Source organism: Pristis pectinata, chromosome 2 (genome assembly GCF_009764475.1).
Source record: "Pristis pectinata isolate sPriPec2 chromosome 2, sPriPec2.1.pri, whole genome shotgun sequence".
Lineage (NCBI taxonomy): Eukaryota > Metazoa > Chordata > Chondrichthyes > Rhinopristiformes > Pristidae > Pristis > Pristis pectinata.
This window is the reverse complement of record NC_067406.1, coordinates 84,064,125-84,082,666: the sequence shown is the minus strand read 5'-3', so window position 1 is coordinate 84,082,666 and position 18,542 is coordinate 84,064,125. Positions and strand designations below refer to the sequence as shown.

The 18,542-nt window shown below is 43.0% G+C and overlaps 1 protein-coding gene across 1 annotated transcript; it reads left to right on the top strand.

Annotated features, from left to right (window-relative positions):
* Window positions 1-1,022: 1,022 nt before the first annotated feature.
* On the top strand, window positions 1,023-7,634 carry tmem150c (transmembrane protein 150C). Its single transcript, XM_052040560.1, has 5 exons — window positions 1,023-1,044; window positions 1,293-1,379; window positions 4,609-4,736; window positions 6,585-6,762; window positions 7,432-7,634. Exons 1-5 carry the CDS (start codon window positions 1,023-1,025, stop codon window positions 7,632-7,634), a joined length of 618 nt encoding a protein of 205 aa, XP_051896520.1.
* Window positions 7,635-18,542: the final 10,908 nt, after the last annotated feature.

Below are 18,542 nucleotides of genomic sequence, written 5' to 3'. Positions count from 1 at the left end.
CTGTAAAAATAGCACTGGAAAGTACATGTATCCATAAGGGGTGACTTATTCCATTTGTCAACTTAAAGGAAAATTTACCTTAAAGGAATAAACCCTTTTATCCAGCATACTTGGACTTGGGTTTCTCCTGGTCTGTAATTGTTGATAGTGGGTAACCTCTGTGCTCCTCTGTCTCCCACACTGTCCCTTGACTGTCACTGTCTCAATGCCCTTAAGGAGTGTATGAGAAACAGTGGCCCCATGAGTTTAGGGACAGCAAGAAATCGAGGCTCCATGAGTTTATGGACAGGATGGGAGACAAAGGCCCTGTGGGTGTAGGGTCTTTGTATATCCTGAGTGATAATGGCTCATATCGCTGGAGGATTAATCCTCCTCCGTTGGCGGGGAAACCACACACTGGGACCCACCAACATGCCCACAGAGCATCAGCAGACCCTGATCTGCTGACATTAGGCAGCACCAGATGGTCTGCTGAGGGAGAAACTTGGAGAACCTCTGCTGGGCTGCAACATTTGCTGACCCGGCTGCTGGGAGACGTGGGAGGGCCATTGGGCATCTGGGGAGTGTATTTGAAGAGGGTAAGCTGCAGTGATTGGGGGAGGGGGGGGTGGGGGAGCATGGGTGCCCAGCAGCTGGAGTGTGGAGGGAGGCCAAGGTAGAGGGAGAGCAGGGGAATCAAGGGGGAAAGAAGGGGCAAGCACCAAACATTGTTGTGACTGCTGGGTGCTATGGTATCTTGTCCCTCATACCTAGCATTTTATTTCTCTGCCTGCTTGGAATCACCATTTTAAAGAAATGACTGAGCATTCATTCAGAATTGAAAAATCCCCATTTTAAACACTTTGATGATCTGATTTTACCCATCCAATTTGATGTAATGGAACATCAAATGCACAAAGCTATGCCTTAAGAGGGGAGTGTTGTACATGTGACTATTTCCATAACCATTTGTATAAGTTCTTGCAAGTTCTCCAGTTGTTCATTGTCTGACTCCCACTCTGAAAAGGGATTGCCATCATGTAATGTTACTTACCTGGGAGTCAGGTAAGTAGTATCAATAGTAGAAAAAAATTATGGGAAGTGTAAATTTTATTTACAAAACACATTGTACATTTGTAATTGTTTCTAAAATCATCATTTCTGACTTATTTCTAGGAAATGGGGGAAATGCCATTTACGCCCTCCTTTTTTAAGGTACTGTAGGATTTTCTCTATTCAATGCACCCCTGCTTCTTCCCTCTGTTCCATGCATATTCACTTGGGCTTTATGAACTAATGGACTACAAATTCAGTAACCTTTTTCTTTTTAAGTATTGCAGGCGATACCCCTCCTGAAAGCTGTATTTTTAGCCAAGTACTGAATATAACAGCATTTCTAGGTACGCAGGGATCAGCGCTAGATGTTTTCCACGCATATGAAAGTTGCTAAACTGAAAATAGATTTAATTTATTTGTTTCAATATTTTTAATCTGCTTAAAATTGGTGTTATTTTCATAGGATGTATTGGGAAATTGACTGGAAATTGATTAAGGTTAAACTTATTCTAATATGTTTTAATAATGCTCAGTTTGATGCATGGTGAACGTGTCCCTAATTGGAGCAACACACACAAAATACTGGATGAACTCAGCAGGCCAGGCAGCATCTAAGGAGGGAAAATTTCCCTCCACACTGCTGATGCCAATTTACTTGGTCCATCTCCTACACCTCTCTCCTCTTTCTTGATCTCTCTGTCTCCATCTCCGGGGACAGATTATCCACCAACTTCTTTTACAAACCCACTGACTCCCACATTTACCTTGACTACACCTCTTCCCACCCTGTCACTTGTAAGGATGCCTTCCCCTTTCTCTCAGTTCCTCCACCTCCACTGCATCTGATCTCATTCCAGGACATCTGAGATGTCCTCTTTTTACATTAAACAGGGTTTCCCTTTCACCACTATCAATGCTGCTCTCACCCGCATCTCCGCCATTTCCCACACATCTGCCCTCACCCCATCCCCCACCTCAACATAACAGGGAGAGGGTTTCCCCTTGTCCTCACCTACCACCCCATGAGCCCCCGCATCCAACACATCATTCTCTACAACTTCCACCATCTCAAATGGGATCCCACCAACAGGCACGTCTTCCCCTCCCCTCCCCCCTTTGCTTTCCACAGGGATCGCGCTCTCCACGACTCCCTTGTCCACTCATCCCTCCCATCTGCCAGCCTGTGCTCCTCCGCCTCCCCCACTTTTTTATTCTGACTTCTGCCCTCTTCCTTTCCAGTCCTGATGAAAGGTCTTGACCTGAAACGTCAACTGTTTATTTCCCTCCACAGATGCTGCCCAACCTGCTGAGCTCCTCCAGCATTTTGTGTGTGTTGCTCCAGATTCCAGCATCTGCAGAATCTGTTGTGTATTTGTATATCCCTAATTGGCATAATTTTCCAATTTTTTCCAATTTATGTAACCTAGCTATATCACTTTCCAGACTCTTTCTGACCTCCTATCAACTTGTTTTCCTACCTATCTTTGTATCATCCACAAATTTGTTTCTGGTTGAGGCTGTGTGACTTCCCATGAGTTACATACTAACAGATTCATACAACTCCGTCAGTTCTTATCTTCTGCAGTATCCTTATATGGAAACTTATTAAAAAACTTCTTGATATCCAAAAACACTGCATCTATTTATTCCTCTTTATTCACCCTGCTCGATAAAACCTCAAGAACACAAATAAAATTTGTCAAACATGATTTTCCTTTCATAAAACAATGTTGACTCCACTTAATTGCATTAATGTTCTGATGCTATTTCCTTAACAATGAATTCCAACATTTTTCCAATGACAGATGTTAGGGTAACTAGTCTGGTTTCCTGCTTTCTGTCTCCTTCCTTTCTAGTGTTACATTTGGGGATTTCAAATTGCTAGGACCTTTCTAGAATCTACGGACTAGGGAAAATCGCAATCAACGCATCACTATCGCATCTATCATTTCTATTAAAACATTAGTATGCAGGCAATCAGGTCCAGGGGATGTGTTAGCCTTTAGTCACATTAGTTGGCCTTGTACTTTTTATCTAGTGATAATGAGTGTTTTAAATGGCTACAGCAGACTAAGACTGGAGCTATAAGCTGCAAGGCAATGAGAATCCTGTTTTAGAGTTTCCAAACCAAGCCACTGGAAAAAAAATCAAAACTTGCAAAATTTATGTTTACCTCTAATCTGTATGCATAATCTTCCTACAGTCATCCAGTGGATGCTGGAATTCTGAAATAATGACAAACTGCTGAAAATAATTTTCAAATTACTATCTTTATGGAGAGAAAAAGAGTTAGTGTTTCATGTGGATAACTCTCTGACCTAGCACGTCAACTTTTTCTACCTTCTCAGATCCTCCCTGGCTTGATGAATGTTTCCATTTTCTTTTGTTCTAATTATGTTAGTTTTCTGAATGTAGTTCAGTAGGTGTAAATATAAGTTGCCAACAGGGTTCATCAATATGGATAGTGCTGCAACTAAAATTTATTTATCTAAAATCAAACAGTTTAACTACAGTGGAGCAGGAGTAATCTTTCTGCTAGTGGACCACTAGCATAATCTCTCTGTTAGTTTTGTGTGGGTCTGTTGGTGGCTCCGGGGAAATCAAGAGACATGTCACAGGCTGCACATTGTGCATCTTTGCTGAAGGATGTTCTGAAGCCCTTCACAGTCATTTTTTGAAGTGCATCATCGTAATTTGGGAAACAAAATACCAATTTGAACATGGCAAGGTCTCACAAACAGCAATGGATTCATTGTTAGAAATGGTTTTAAAAGTTAATATTTGGAACTTCACCAATAAGAGGAACATGGGATATACAAATTGTGGCAATATAGCTGTTTCAGAAGAAAAGAACTGAGCTGTGGTTTTTTTGCTTCTGTGCTAGCCAGTCCTTGATATTCCTGTCTGTGGAAATTAATGGGACTATAAATATTTATTGGTTTAGAAGGCAGGCAAATAAGAAAAAAACAGAAGACACTGAAAAATTTGGCAATCCATTCACCTCCTGTGGGGAGAACAGAGTTAGGATTTCAGCTCTAGATCTATTGTTAACTCTGTAACATTAATTCCTCTGTTCTCTCCACGGATTCTGATTTGCCAAATGTTTCTTGCATCTCATGTTTTTGTTTGCAATTTGCAACATCTGCATTTAATCTTTTTGCTTTTTATTGTAGAATCAGAAGATTTTGACCTTCAAAGCTATTGTTATGAGTGTTATGTAAATCCTCTGCAGATTTAAGAGATGCAGAGCTGGTCACTTTATCCCTCATTTGCCTCGGGATTCTCATTGCCTTGCTGCTATAACTTCCATCCTTGTCCACTTTAGCCATTAATTAGCCACAAAGATTCCTTAAAAATGTATCTTATACTAATTTAAAGTGGCAGTTAATATATAGGGTTTTTGTTTCAGAATGCTTTAGAAATTCAAGATAGCTTGCTATCTCACAGCTAATAAATAGTGAACATTGTGATTATGAGTTGATATTGGTCATTGTGGCAGAGATTGATCCATCATACCTATGTTTGTTTATCCCCCATCCCTCTTCTGTCCCCTCCCTGACTTCTCCCCAATAGTGATTGCTGTTGCTGTCCTCCGTTATGCACAGCTTAAAGCAAAAGTGAAGAAGCCATGGCTCAATATCTTTGGGCTGATAGCACCTTCTCTATCATCTTTTGGAATGACACTAGTAGCCAATTTTCAGGTAAACCTTCCTACTCTTCAACTTGCCCTGTACGTCTCCTCTGTTATAATGAAGCCGACATCCTGCCACGGAGCCTCAGCGTAATCTCAGCAATTACTAAAGGGTGGGCAAAGTTTAGAAATTTATTGTACCTTCGAGGAAATGCAGTGTGAACACCAATGTGAGCTTCTTGAGATTACTGGTGGACAGATGCAACACAAGATGGGCAGGCATACCCGCTAGATTTGAGAATAACTTACAAGAGTGAGGGATATATTAATATGAATAACAAAATAAGGAGATACATATTTCAGTATAGGAGCAAAGTGTCACATATGGAATTCTTCTCAAATCTTTTCTGGTGACGTCATAACTTTGGCAGGAGATTGGCAGAAATCAGGGAGAAACAATGTGTGTGGCCATTTCTCAAGATGATCTTTTGCTGGAGGTAGAGCTGCAAATCAGGGATATCCTGTGAAAATTCCAGCCCACTGCCTTTAGATTTTCATAGCATTTACCTGTCAATATAAGAACGAAACACATGATCTTCAAAGACAGCTCTCTCGTTCCTATTTCATTGACTCACATGATGGAGATAGGTGAAGAAAACAATTCTTCCCATTTTGGCTAATCCATCTAAAAATTCCATCTCACTTCCCACATGAGCATCAAAATATGGCATAAAGATTCCCCAGATTCACCCTCCATTATCTTATATGTGGATCCTTTAACCGTCAGTCTCTGCCTGAGGTTTGGAAGATGTCCTGTATCTCCTTGATTAAATTTACATGCATGTGGTAAAAATTATATTGAATAAGAGTAATGAACCTTGACTTAAGTCAATAAAGTCTAGCTTCAGCCACAATTCTGCAGAGGAGAACTGGCTAAGCTCTCTAATCTTAAATATCAGTAACTGGGCATATAAAGTAATCCTGAATAAAAGAAAATGTGATTGGCTGGATCATCCTGAAACTGGTCAGCCACCCAAACTTGCCACCACAGTGCTTGACATATTTCAGAGGGCAGACCAAGCTGCCCCAAGGTACTTGAAGGTGATCCACAAGGTGTAGAAGGCTATGTATTTCAATCACACCTCAGGTGTTGGATCTTGAGGTCCTACCCCTGGAACACCTTTGCAGCATTTGAGCTTTTTAAACTTCTCTTTTAGAAACATTTAAAAACTGTTCAATGGACTTAAATAATTTTGAGAACTTCAAAAATAAAAAGATTAATTAAAACACCTAAATATACTAGAAATTAATTAAAATATCAAGATGAATTTAAAAAAGTAATAAAGCATTTACTCACCTCAGCAACCCATTAAAATGAATGGGGTTGCATTACATACATCAGCCATCCCTGGTTGTGGCCAGATGCAAAATGCACCTGATAACCTCTGCTTAACATGTCTACACTCTGCCACTGGGCTCAGTGATGAGTCCAATCAGAGAAGGGGAGGAAAATGTAGTTACATCTGTCCTTCAGCTCATCTAGAACTTCCAATGCACAGGTGCAGAAATTGGGGATGAGCTGATGAGTGAGAGACAGGTAACCAGCAGTTGTCTACGGAACCACTGGTAAAATTAAGAACAATCTGGCACAGTGCTTTTAAGGTTAGTTCCAAATTTTATAGCTGTAACTTTTGCCCTGAAATGGAATGGATTTCTATTTTGTTGACTCACATGATGGATACAGATGAGGAAAACCATTCTTTCCAATTTGGATAATCCATAGTAACAGCTTTTGTTAAAAGATGATCTATAATCTTAACATGGATTCTGTTGCGATCCTCTGCACTGTCAGCAACTTTGTATTTGCTGAAATAAAAGTATTTGGTTTAAATAATAATCCAACTTTTCATGCTCCCAGCTGTCTAATGATAGAATAATACATAATATGGGTGCAGTGATCACCATTGCCTGTGGAACTGCAAGCTGCTGGATCCATGCTGTTCTGACTTTCCAAGGAAATATAAATAATGAAGGGCGAAAACTTGGAATCTTCCGTGTTATCCTCTCGGTGATAATCACCTTGGGTTTCATCACATGTATCTTTTCCTCTGCGTATGCATTGAGTTGGTTTGGAAACAGTGAACTGGAATCATCAAAATATTGAGTGCCTGGAGTTTTAGTGCAGTTTCTCACTTTTCTGGGTCAGTTTGACTAGATGCATGAAATTGGATCAGTGAATAAATGGGCTGCATGGCATGGCCATCTACAATCAGTCAGAGAAGAGAGGTCCATGTTTTGACTCTGGAATGCGACTAAGTTTCAGCATCCTTTCCTTTCAGATGTTGGCTGATCAGCTCAGTATATGCAGCATTTGTTTCAAATATAAAACCCTGTTATCCTTTCACCCTCTTCCAAATTCAGAGATCCTTTGAGTTTTTATTGGGACATTTTTCTAACATGTTTGCCTGTGTATTTTTTGTATTTAATATTATTTTTAATTCAGTGTTAATTAGTTGGATTTGAGTCATGCATGCCACTCCTTCATTTAGTGATTACAGTGAAGTTAACATATATCAGTTGCTGTTATGTTTAATTAAAATATATAAACACAGACATATGAATGAAGAGCGGGAGTAGGCAATTCAGTCCTTCAAGCTTGTTCTGCCATTTAATAAGGTAATGGCTGAACTGATATGAGAAATAGTTATGCAAAAAAGCAGTGCTTGAAAATGACTTGCTGAGTTCCTTAACCAAGTTTTGTGCAGACTTTTTTCTGCTAGCTCAACAGACCTATTTGCCTGGAGCAAGGGTTCAATGGACTTCAATCACATGTTTACTCTTGTATGTAGTGACATTTGCAATGGACTTTCGACATTATGATTTTGAGGTCCATGGCACAGAGAAGCAAGCAAACCCAACGGGAAATGTCTCCAACATCATCTCTGAGTACCGTTCAGAGCACTTGTAGAGAAAAGTATTATTGACACTGTCATTCCAATAGTCCAGAATACTAGTAGAGATATGCCTAACTCTTGTTTTAAATATAAATACACTGTTTTAAATCTGTTCAGTGTGTATAATATTTCTGCGAAATTATGTCTTAACCCAAGGAACCAGTCATGAACTCCCAAATAGTGCACTAATCCACTGATGATTTCATGCATATTGCATAATCAATATCTTTTACCCTCCTTCAAGTCAAAAAAGTAAATGTGCCATCTAATGTAGAAACTACAAGATTCATGGAAAAAAGTAGCTGCTCCTTTGCGATGCATGAACATATTTGGAGTCACATCTCAGTTACCAATGGTTTTGCATTGGGACAGTCAAAATCAATTTGTATTTTCTTTTAGACCAAGGTGAGTTAGCTGATGAGTGATAATGGAACCTATGTGTGGTAATGCGAAGAAGGAATGGGGAGAATTGAGCATGAAAGATGAAGAGACAAGGAAAGGGAGGGGAAGGAAAAGTTCAAGCAGCAGTGGCAAAGGAGAGGAAAGACGGGAGAACTAGAGACGATAAAATGGAGTGCAGGAAATTCAGATCGACAGGAGCAATTGTGAGTGGATTATGGAACAGCCATCTCCTGTGAAGAAGGTGTTCTGGATGGAAAATACGGTCAAGTGTGGGAGTTATTTGAATTCACCAAAAGGGAGTTGATAATGGATGGGATTGTCAGCTGGTGATGAGGGGAAAATTTTGCTTATCAGTGGGAAAGAGAAATCTTGCAGGGGTGGAAGCAAAATGTCAAAAAGGTGGAAAGTCAGGGAGATACATCCAGGGTGAAACGTTGCTCAGTGGGGATGAGTTTTGACCAAAATCAAATTCCCTGGAGTTTGATGGTGAGAAGGACATGATCTCTTGTGGAGATGAGAGTTTTATCCAAGTAAATGGCGATTGTTTTGTTTTGATTTGGAGGACACCATAGAGTGTTGGATCAAGCCTACTCAATTATTTTGCCAGATTATACTTATGGCTTTACCTTCTGGTATTGTTTTAGTGAAATCTTTCTCCAACAGCTTAAAATCAGAAAGTGATAGATCACACATGGAGTCCTTTTAACCCAATAAACCCATGCAAGGTCTTTGAAAGAATTATCCAATTAGTCCCATTGTTCTTCTTCCCCCTCCCTGGCCCCTTCCCTATACCCAACAGCCCACTACATAGTCTTGGAAATTTCAAATATTTAGTCAATTCCCTTCTGAAAATTGTTACTGAATCTGCTTCCACCACCTTTTCAGACGGCAAGTTCAGAACATCACAACTCATTGCATACGTAAACTCTCCTGTCTCAACCCTGGTTCTTTTGCCAAGTACCTTAAATCTGTGTCCGCTAGTTACCTTTCTGTCACTGTAATCATTTCTTATTTGTTCCATCAATACCATTAATGGTTTTGCATAGCTATGTCAGATCTCTTTCCTCTGTTCTAAGAACAACCATAGCTTCTCCAGACTCATGTAACTGAACTCATGCAGTCCTGGTACCATTTTGGTAAATCTCCAGAAGACCTCAACATCCTGATGTATGGTGCCTAGAATTGGATGCAGCATTCCAAACGGGAATTAACCAGTGATTTATATAAATTCGATAGAATCCTTGTTTTTGCCAGTTACAAAACATCTTGCCAACCTCCAACATAAATGTTTGTGGATATGCCCTTTGGTCTCTGTTCTTGTACCTGTTTAGAAATATTAAGTTTGTTCTGCCTCTCCTCACCCTTTCTATCAGAAAGCATTGATTCACATATCCCTGTCTTAAATTGTGTGTGTTTTGTCTATGTCCATTTTGCCAGAATATCTGTGTCCTACTAGAATCTGCCATTTTCTGCTTACTACATTTATGAGTTTCTTATCATTTGCAAACTTTGAAATTATGACAAACTTACTGAAGTCCAGATTATTATTGAGCAATGATCCTGAGCAATGGCTTCTGGAGGATATTATGGAGCATCAACTGCCTTATTATCATTAATATTGGTATTGGTATTGGTTTATTATTGTCACTTGTACCGAGGTACAGTGAAAAGCTTGTCTTATAAACCGATCGTACAGGTCAATTCATTACACAATGCAGTTACATTGAGTCAGTACAGAGTGCATTGATGTAGTACAGGTAAAAACAATAACACTATAGAGTAAAGTGTCACAGCTACAGAGAAAGTGCAGTGCAATAAGGTGCGAGGTCACAACAAGGTAGATCATGAGGTCATAGGTCATAGTCCATCTTATTGTATAAGGGGACTGTTCAATAGTCTTATCACTGTGGGGTAGAAGCTGTCCTTAAGTCTGGTGGTACATGCCTTCAGGCTCCTGTATCTTCTACCCGATGGGAGAGGAGAGAAGAGAGAATGTCCCGGGTGGGTGGGGTCTTTGATTACGTTGGCTGCTTCACCAAGACAGCGAGAGTCCAAGGAGGGGAGGCTGGTGTCCGTAATGCGCTGGGCTGTGTCCACAACTCTCCGCTGTTTCTTGCGGTCCTGGGCAGAGCAGTTGCCGTACCAAGCCGTGATACATCCAGATAGGATGCTTTCTATGGTGCATCTGTAAAAGTTGGTGAGAGTCAAAGGGGACAAACCAAATTTCTTTAGCCTCCTGAGGAAGTAGAGGCGCTGGTGAGCTTTCTTGGCCCTGGCTTCTACGTGATTTGACCAGGACAGGCTGTTGGTGACGTTCACTCCCAGGAACTTGAAGCTCTCAACCCTCTTGACCTCAGCACCATTGATGTAGACAGTTGCATGTACACCGCCCCCTTTCCTGAAGTCAATGACCAGCTCTTTTGCTTTGTTGACATTGAGGGAAAGGTTGTTGTCATGACACCATTCCACTAAGCTCTCTATCTCCTTCCTGTACTCCGACTCATCGCTGTTTGAGATACGGCCTGCAACGGTGGTATCATCTGCAAACTTGTAGATGGAGTTAGAGCAGAATCTGGCCACACAGTCATGAGTGTATAGGGAGTAGAGGGCTGAGGACACAGCCTTGTGGGGCACCAGGGTTGAGAATAATCATGCCGGAGGTATTGCTGCCTATCCTCACTGATTGCAGTCTGTTTGTTAGAAAGTCAAGGATCCAGTTACAGAGGGAGGTGTTGAGTCCTAGGTCTCGGAGTTTGGTGACAAGCTTATTTGGGATTATTGTATTGAAGGCAGAGCTGTAGTCAATAAACAATAGTCTAGCATAGGTGTCTTTACTGTCCAGATGCTCCAGAGCTGAGTGTAGGGCCAGGGAGATGGCATCCGCTGTAGACCTGTTTCGGCGATAGGCGAATTGCAATGGGTCCAGGTTGTCTGGTAGGCTAGAGTTGATGCGTGTCATGACTAAACTCTCAAAGCACTTCATGGTGGTGGATGTCAGAGCCACTGGTCGGTAGTCATTGAGGCATGTTACCTTGCTTTTCTTCGGTACCAGAATGATGGTGGTCTTCTTAAGACAGGTGGGAACCTGAGCTTGAAGCAGGGAGAGGTTAAATATGTCCGCAAATACTTCTGCCAGCTGATCAGCACAAGATCTGAGCACACGGCCAGGGACACCATCTGGGCCAGGTGCTTTCCTTGTGTTCACTCTCTGGAAGACTGATGTTACGTCCTCCACTGTGATCACAGGTTCAGCTGCGTTGGTGGCTATCAAGGTGGGTGGTGACAATCCACTTCTCTTCTGTTCAAAACGCGCATAGAATGCGTTAAATTCATCCGGAAGGGATGCGCTGTTGTTAGCTATGCAGCCCGACTTTGTCTTGTAGCCTGTAATGGCATGTAAGCCCTGCCATAAATGACAGCTGGTCAGGGACTCTATTTTGAGTCGGTATTGCCTCTTAGCATCCCTGATAGCCTTCCGAAGGTCAGACCTCGATTTCTTGTACAGATCAGGATCACTAGATTTGTGTGCAGCAGTCCTCTCCTTCAGTAGGGAGTGGATCTCTCGGTTCATCCATGGTTTCCTGTTTGGGAACACCCGAATTGTCCTCTTTGGTACACAGTCCTCCACACACTTGCTGATGAAGTCTGATGGTGGTGGCATACTCATCAAGGCTGGCAGCTGAGTCTTTGAACATGGACCAGTCCACTTCAAGGAACAAACTTTTACTTCAAGGAACAAACTGTGTCCAATATATGTAAGTAATTTATTTAATCCTTTGTGATGTATAGAAAAGCACTTATGGGAATAAATTATAGTACGCTAACACTGAACATCCATGAGGTGTTGTGAGCATCAGCAGCACCAGAATTGTATTCCATCATGAACTGTAACTTGTGGTGCAGTATATCCCATCACTACTCCACTCCAGTCAAACCAAAGGCCTTGGTTCAGTGAAAACTGCAGAAGGACTCGTCAAAAGCAGCCCCAGGCATACCTATAAATGAGTTAACAATCTGGTAAACCTACATCAAGGACTACATGCATGCAAAATAGCAAAGCAGCATGAAAATACAACTAAGTGATCCCACGGCCAACAGATCAGATCAAGACTCTGCAGTCCTGCCACATCCTATCATGAATGATGGATAGTTAAATGCACTTGGTTACTTTACTACAATAGCACCTTACAAACCTGCAACCACTATCACCAAGGAGAGAGGTCAGCACAGGACATCACCACGATCTGCAGGTTCCTCTGTGAGTCACACACTACCCTGACTTGGAAATATATCCCATTCTTTCATCATCACTGGATTTAAACTCTGAAACTCTCTTCCTAACCACAGTGTGGACTGCACTGATTCAGGGAGGAGCCTCATCACTACCTTCTCGAGGACTATTATGGATGGAATGAACAGATATTTACTTGTTAAAAATAATCTGTGATAGTTGAAGATGTATCGTGTGAACCATTAACTTTGATGAGGGATAAACTCCAGAAATGGCCATGAATCCTGAAAACTATGAATTCCATTTTTACTTAAGTGCAGAAAATTTCACATGGTCCTTTGTATTCCCTCTACGTTTGCTCTGTCCCAACGTTAAACAAATATATCTGTTTAAGGAACCAATCATTGTATAAATTGTGATTAGTTTCAAAACCTTGTGAATTTAAAACCTTTCACTGTTTGCATCAATACATTGAATGGAAGTAATTTGAAGGGTGGCTCTTGCTTGAATCAAAGGTCAGGGTGAGAAAAGGAACAAGAGATAACCAAAACTGATTAGCAGAAGTAGGTAAATGGCTTGCTCTGTTAATTTACTGGTATGCCATTATCCTGTTAAATTTCTAGAAATTGTTATATCCTTGGGGGCATTGACTGAGAATTTGTAAAACTGTGAAAGTTAAGGGTTCGTTGTATTCATATTGAAAGATGGAGCAAGAAGTGGAACCTATGAATCAATTACACTGGGCCGGTTTAGGTGAAATTATTGGTGGTTGGGCTAATAAAAGATTAATTGGGCTTGGAAGAGAATAGCTGTGAAATGGAAAGTAAGCAGTGTCCCACAGTCACATAAATACAAAATGCTGAAGAAAGTTTTACTGGTTACAAGATTATAAACAATAGGGAAAGGGTTGTTGGCCTGGATCTTGCAGGGTTTTGTTAATGGTTCTGCAGGTTCGCAGCATTCCTGCAGGTTCAGGACTCCTATGCCCATGCAGCCATATGGAGAAGACCCAAAGTTACTGCCTAGAAATGAGATATCACCTTTTTCTCATGCACTAAAATATCCTCGCATTTAGCTGCAGATTGGGTCCTGTGCAAAAAAATTGTGGTTGATCAAAAAAGTACTTTGAAACCACAATAGGGTTGTTGTTTTATCCAGAAAGACCCACCGAAAGGGAATCTGCATGGTCCTTGATGGAAGCAGAGCTGGGAGGTGAGAGGCGGAGGCAACAACGGTCTGCAAGTGATGGAATCTGACAGGAAAGGAAGGTGGAGCATGGAGTCAAATAAGGGAGGTGGGGAGGGCAGATTGGAGCAGTACTGGGAGGGGGCCCAGTGGGAGGAGCGTGTGGGTGATGGGCAGATGGAGTAGGTGGAGGAGGGAAAAGAAACTGGATGATAGGGCCATCTGGAGTTCCTGGTTGCAAGTCATTTTAATTCCCGTCTCCATTCCCACACGAAACTGTCTGTCCTCAGCCTTCTCTATTGCCGGGGTGAGGCCAAACACAGACTAGAAGAACAGCACCTCTTATTCCTCCTAGGAAGTCTACAACCCGACGGCATGAACATTGATTTCTCCAATTTCAGGTAACCTGCTCCCCGTCTGTTCCTTTCTCTCTACTCCTGGTGTACCCAGTTCCTCCTACACACGCCAAGCCATCTCCTCTCAACCAGTCTCTTTCCCCTGCACATTCACACATTCAAATGTGCTGCTATTCAAATAGCTTATTTGTTTTGTAGAGATAAATCACACTCGTCTGACTCCGCTGTGCATCACCATGAAAGGTTACCAATGCCATTCGTGTCGGGTCAATGTGCTGGAGCGAAACCCCGATTGTTGGTTACCCCTCTGCAGTGGGCAACAATGATGAACTAATTTGACAGGCGTGCTATTCTGGCACTGATTGCATATGATTTCCAATGAGAACTTTTATTGCCATTTCACGATTCTTATTTTTTTGCTTGTTCTGCTTTTTCCACATATGAACCTCTTTTTTTTTTGCTCGTGCACTGGACATGCTGAAGGAAAATGGAGACACGAAAGACTGCAGGCGCCGGAGTCTGGAGCAATACATAAGATGCTGGAGGAACTCAGTGAGTCAGGCAGCATCTGAGGAGGGAAATGGACCGTCGACGTTTCAGGTTGAGACCCTTCATCTGGGCCGACTGTCCATTTCCCTCCTCAGATGCTGCCCGACCCCGCTGAGGTCCCCCGGCGTCTTGTTTAATGCTGAAGGAAAGCAGCTCGCGAGGGAGAAATGCTGTCTCACCTGCCTTATTGGACGTCCAGGGTACGCGGTTGAAACAGGCGTTGGGGCTTTTATTCACAAAAGCAAACGAGTTGCTACCTGCCTGAAGTTTCCTTTGTAAAAATGTATTTGCTACTGACTCCAGCGCAAGACATGAACCGACAGTCAGCATTCCCAGCTGTTGAACGGACTTGAAAGGATTCATGGAGGTAGCCATCGGAAAGAATTGTGGCAGGAGAGGGACACATTCAATGGTTCCAAGTTAAGTCCTCCCCCATCTAACCCCCCCCCCCCCACACACACACACACACACCCACCCACCAGGTCTAGCTGTTGTGTTTTTTGGGGGCCATTGAGTTGTCTCCCGAGTCTGCGACTGATACCTATTGCTTGTAAGAAACGGTCAGGGTCGGCTCTAAGGGCCCTTAAGCCTGTTCTGCCCACCACTCAATAAACGTATGGCACCTCTACTACAATTTTTCTCTTAATCCCATTCTTTTAGTATCTCCTTGATGCTGCGGTGTCCAAAGATTTATTGATTTCACCTTTGAATATACTGTGACTGAACATCCATAGTTCTCAGACGTAACAGTTTCCAAAGATTTACAACCCCACCGTCAAAGGAAATATCTTACCAATGTCCTAAACGGCCTTTCTCCCATCCCCGGAGTGTGCCCGCTAGTCCTGCACCCTCCAGATCAAGGACACATTTCAGCATTCATGAGATCTCACGGAGTCATAGCGTCATGCAGCACGGAAACAGGGCGGCTCAATGAGTCTGTGCCAAGCACCCACTAATTCTTCACTAATTCCATTTTATGCTCCCCATCTTCCCATCAATTCCCCCCTGGATTCTGCCACTCATCTACAAACTAGGGGCAATTTACAGCGGCCAATTAACGTACTAATCCGCGTGTCTTCGGGGGTGTGGGAGCACTCGGAGTCCACCCTGGCGGTCACACAGGGTGAACTCCACACAGACAGCACCCGAGGTCAGGATTAAACCCGGGTCACTGGAGCGGTGAGGCAGCAACTGTACTCGCCGTTTCCCTGTAGAGTGTCTAGGCCAGGCTTCATCGATCCCTCCTTATAAAGCTCCCTCGTTCTAGCATCAATTCAGTGAATCCTACACTGCGCTGCCTGTCAGCAACGAACACGAGTGCGGGTGATGATTACTCTGCAGTCCAATTATTCGCCCTTAAGGGCAAATGTATCGATTCGGGGATGAAACGATTTTAGGCAACACCGACAAACCATCAGGGAGCCGTGAATACTTTCGTTAACATAAAACAAAAAGCATCAACACATTGACTGCTCCGTGTAAAACTTAGCACAGCCCTTTGGTTATACTTGCTCAATTAAGTTTACCGCATGTTAAATATCTTGGCTTGTGCAAGATACCCTTTGCATTATGATTTCCTGATTTACAGGGAATTTCTCAGGGAATTCTACTCCAATTTCTCTGTTAGGCCACGAGGTGACGCTCCTCAACGCCGTTTACTTTGCTCAGCCTTTGAAATCGGAACCTGCCAAGTTATTTCGCAGCTCCTGAAGTACATGTGATGCGCGACTATTCTTCCAACCAAAGGCACTCAGCAGCAAGTCAGTCCACATCGAGGTCCGATAAACAGCAATGAAATTACATGTGACGGAATGAGGAATAAACATTGGCCAGGACATTGGGAAACTTCCACATTCTAATTTAAAATTGTGCCATCATTCTCCTGGGGACAAGTTAAATCAAAGGGCAGCCCTCTGACAGAGAGCCATCTTTTTCTTCTTCTTACGCAGGGCCTAATGATCAAGGATGACTAGATTTCGCTTCAATTACGTGGCTAAAGAATCGAGTGCAGGATCTGCAGACTCTGCCACGGATGGACCGGGAGATGACTGACGGGACAGGCGCTTCTTTCAGTGTTTGCCCACAGGCTCTGAACACTTCCATAATGGAGATTCCAGGAGCTTGATGCCTTCCCAGAGTCAGTTGCTGGAGTTGAGAATGACAAGCCCCACCCACATCAGAGCAGTCTGAAGGTAATTAAAGGCTCCGTGCCAGGGATGGTGTCATGGGAAAGGAAGCTGAAATTGCTTCCCATGTCTTCGTCAAGTAAAAAAAACGAGCTGCTGGAGGAACTCAGTGGGTCAGGCAGCATCTGTGGAGGGAAGTGGACAGTCGACGTTTCGGATTGAGATCCTTCATCTGGACTGAACAACAGTCATGTTGAGTTTATTGTCATGTGCACAAGTACAGTGAGGTACAGGTACAATGTAAAACTTGCGTGCAGCAGCATCACCGGCACATAGATTCAGACAACACACGGAAGATAAGTTATACGTAAATTATACAAGAGGGTGAAGAAAAAAGACTGCAAGACATTAGTGCAAAAAAGAACTAATATTTTGTTTTGGGCAGTCTTTTTCTTTTCAGCAAGAGCTGGCAAGTGATAGGTGGATCCAGGTGAGGAGGGGTTGATTGGCAGATAGAGTCAGGTGGTGTCTGGTCTTGCCCCACCCCTTGCTCTCACCTCTTTATACAGGCTATCTCCCCTCTGCTCTTTCAGCCCAGATAAAGGGTCTTGATCCCAAGTAATGCTAGGGAAACAAAGGACTGCAGATGCTGGAATCTAGATGAAAAACACTATGATGCTGGAACTCAGCAGGCCAGGCAGCATCCAAGGAGAAAAGCAGGCAGTCAATGCTTTGGGTCAGGACCCTTCTTCAGGACTGATGATAGGGAAAGGGGAAGCCCAATATATAGGAGGGAAAAGCAGAGCAGTGATAGGTGGACAAAAGAGGGGAGGCGGGGTGGGCACAAGGTGGTGATAGGTAGATGCAGGTAAGAGGCAGTGATAGGCAGGTGCGGGGGAGGAAGGGAGAGCAGATCCACCGGGGGATGGGTCAAAGGTAAGGAGAGAGAGGAAAAAAAGGTTAAAAAAAGGCTAGGAAAGGGAAGAAGAGAACAAGCATGGTTGAGGGTTGGTTGTGGGGAAGTGGGGTGGGGATTACCTAAAGTGGGGGAATTCAATGTTCATGCCATTAGGCCGCAAGGTTCCAAGACAGAAAATGAGGTGCTGTCCCTCCAGTTTGCACTCGGAATTCTCCTGGCAGTGGAGGAGGTCAAGGACTGTCTACAGATGCTGCCTGGCCTGCTGAGTTCCTCCGGCATCATCGTGTTTTTCATCTAGACTCGAAGTGTTGAGTGTCCGTTTCCCTCCATAGATGCTACCTGACCCACTGAGTTCCTCCAGCAGCTTGTTTATTTTGAGCAAGATTCCAGCATCTGCAGTCTCTTGTGTCTCCCAGATCTTGCTCGTGAACTTGGGAGATTTTTTGAAGGCAACATTCATTTATAGTACTTCCTCGCTGTCTGGAGATGCCTACTATATATTGTCCATGTCTCCACAGCATATAGAAGACAGAGATCACTGCTGCCCAGTAGACCCTGACTTTAGTCCTGTGTTTATAGTCTTGGTCTTTGAAGGCTTTTCCTCAGTTGGTTGAAGCCTGTCCTGGGACAGGCAGCACTGATGAATCTTACTGTTGATGATTGCCTTTACTGATGGGTGGCTTCTGACAGAGAGGAAGTGATTCATGTTTTCCAAGGTTTATGGATCTTGATTGTCAAGGGGCAGTGATGTGTGGTGGGGACAGGTGGGTAGAGTACTTCTGTCTTCTAACCACTTTGTATGAGGCACATTCTCTTGTAATCTTTGGTCAAGGACTATGAGCTCAGCCTCTGGCTTGCACATATGCAATCATCTGCACATTGTAAACTGATGACTGTGGTTGGAAGGTCTTGGTCCTGTGATGGAGATAATGAAGGTTGAACACTTTCCCATTCATCCTGCAGATTAATTCTACTCCAGTGGAAGCTAGCAGGAGCTGAGGTGTAGAATTGCAGTGAGGAATATTGAGAAGAGCTTTGGTCCAATGACAGCTTTGCTTGATCTCAGGCAGCAATGGGATTGGCTCTGCAGTAGACCCATGGGTAAGACTCTCAGCTTGCATGTCATGGTGCAGTGGACATAAAATGATAACTGA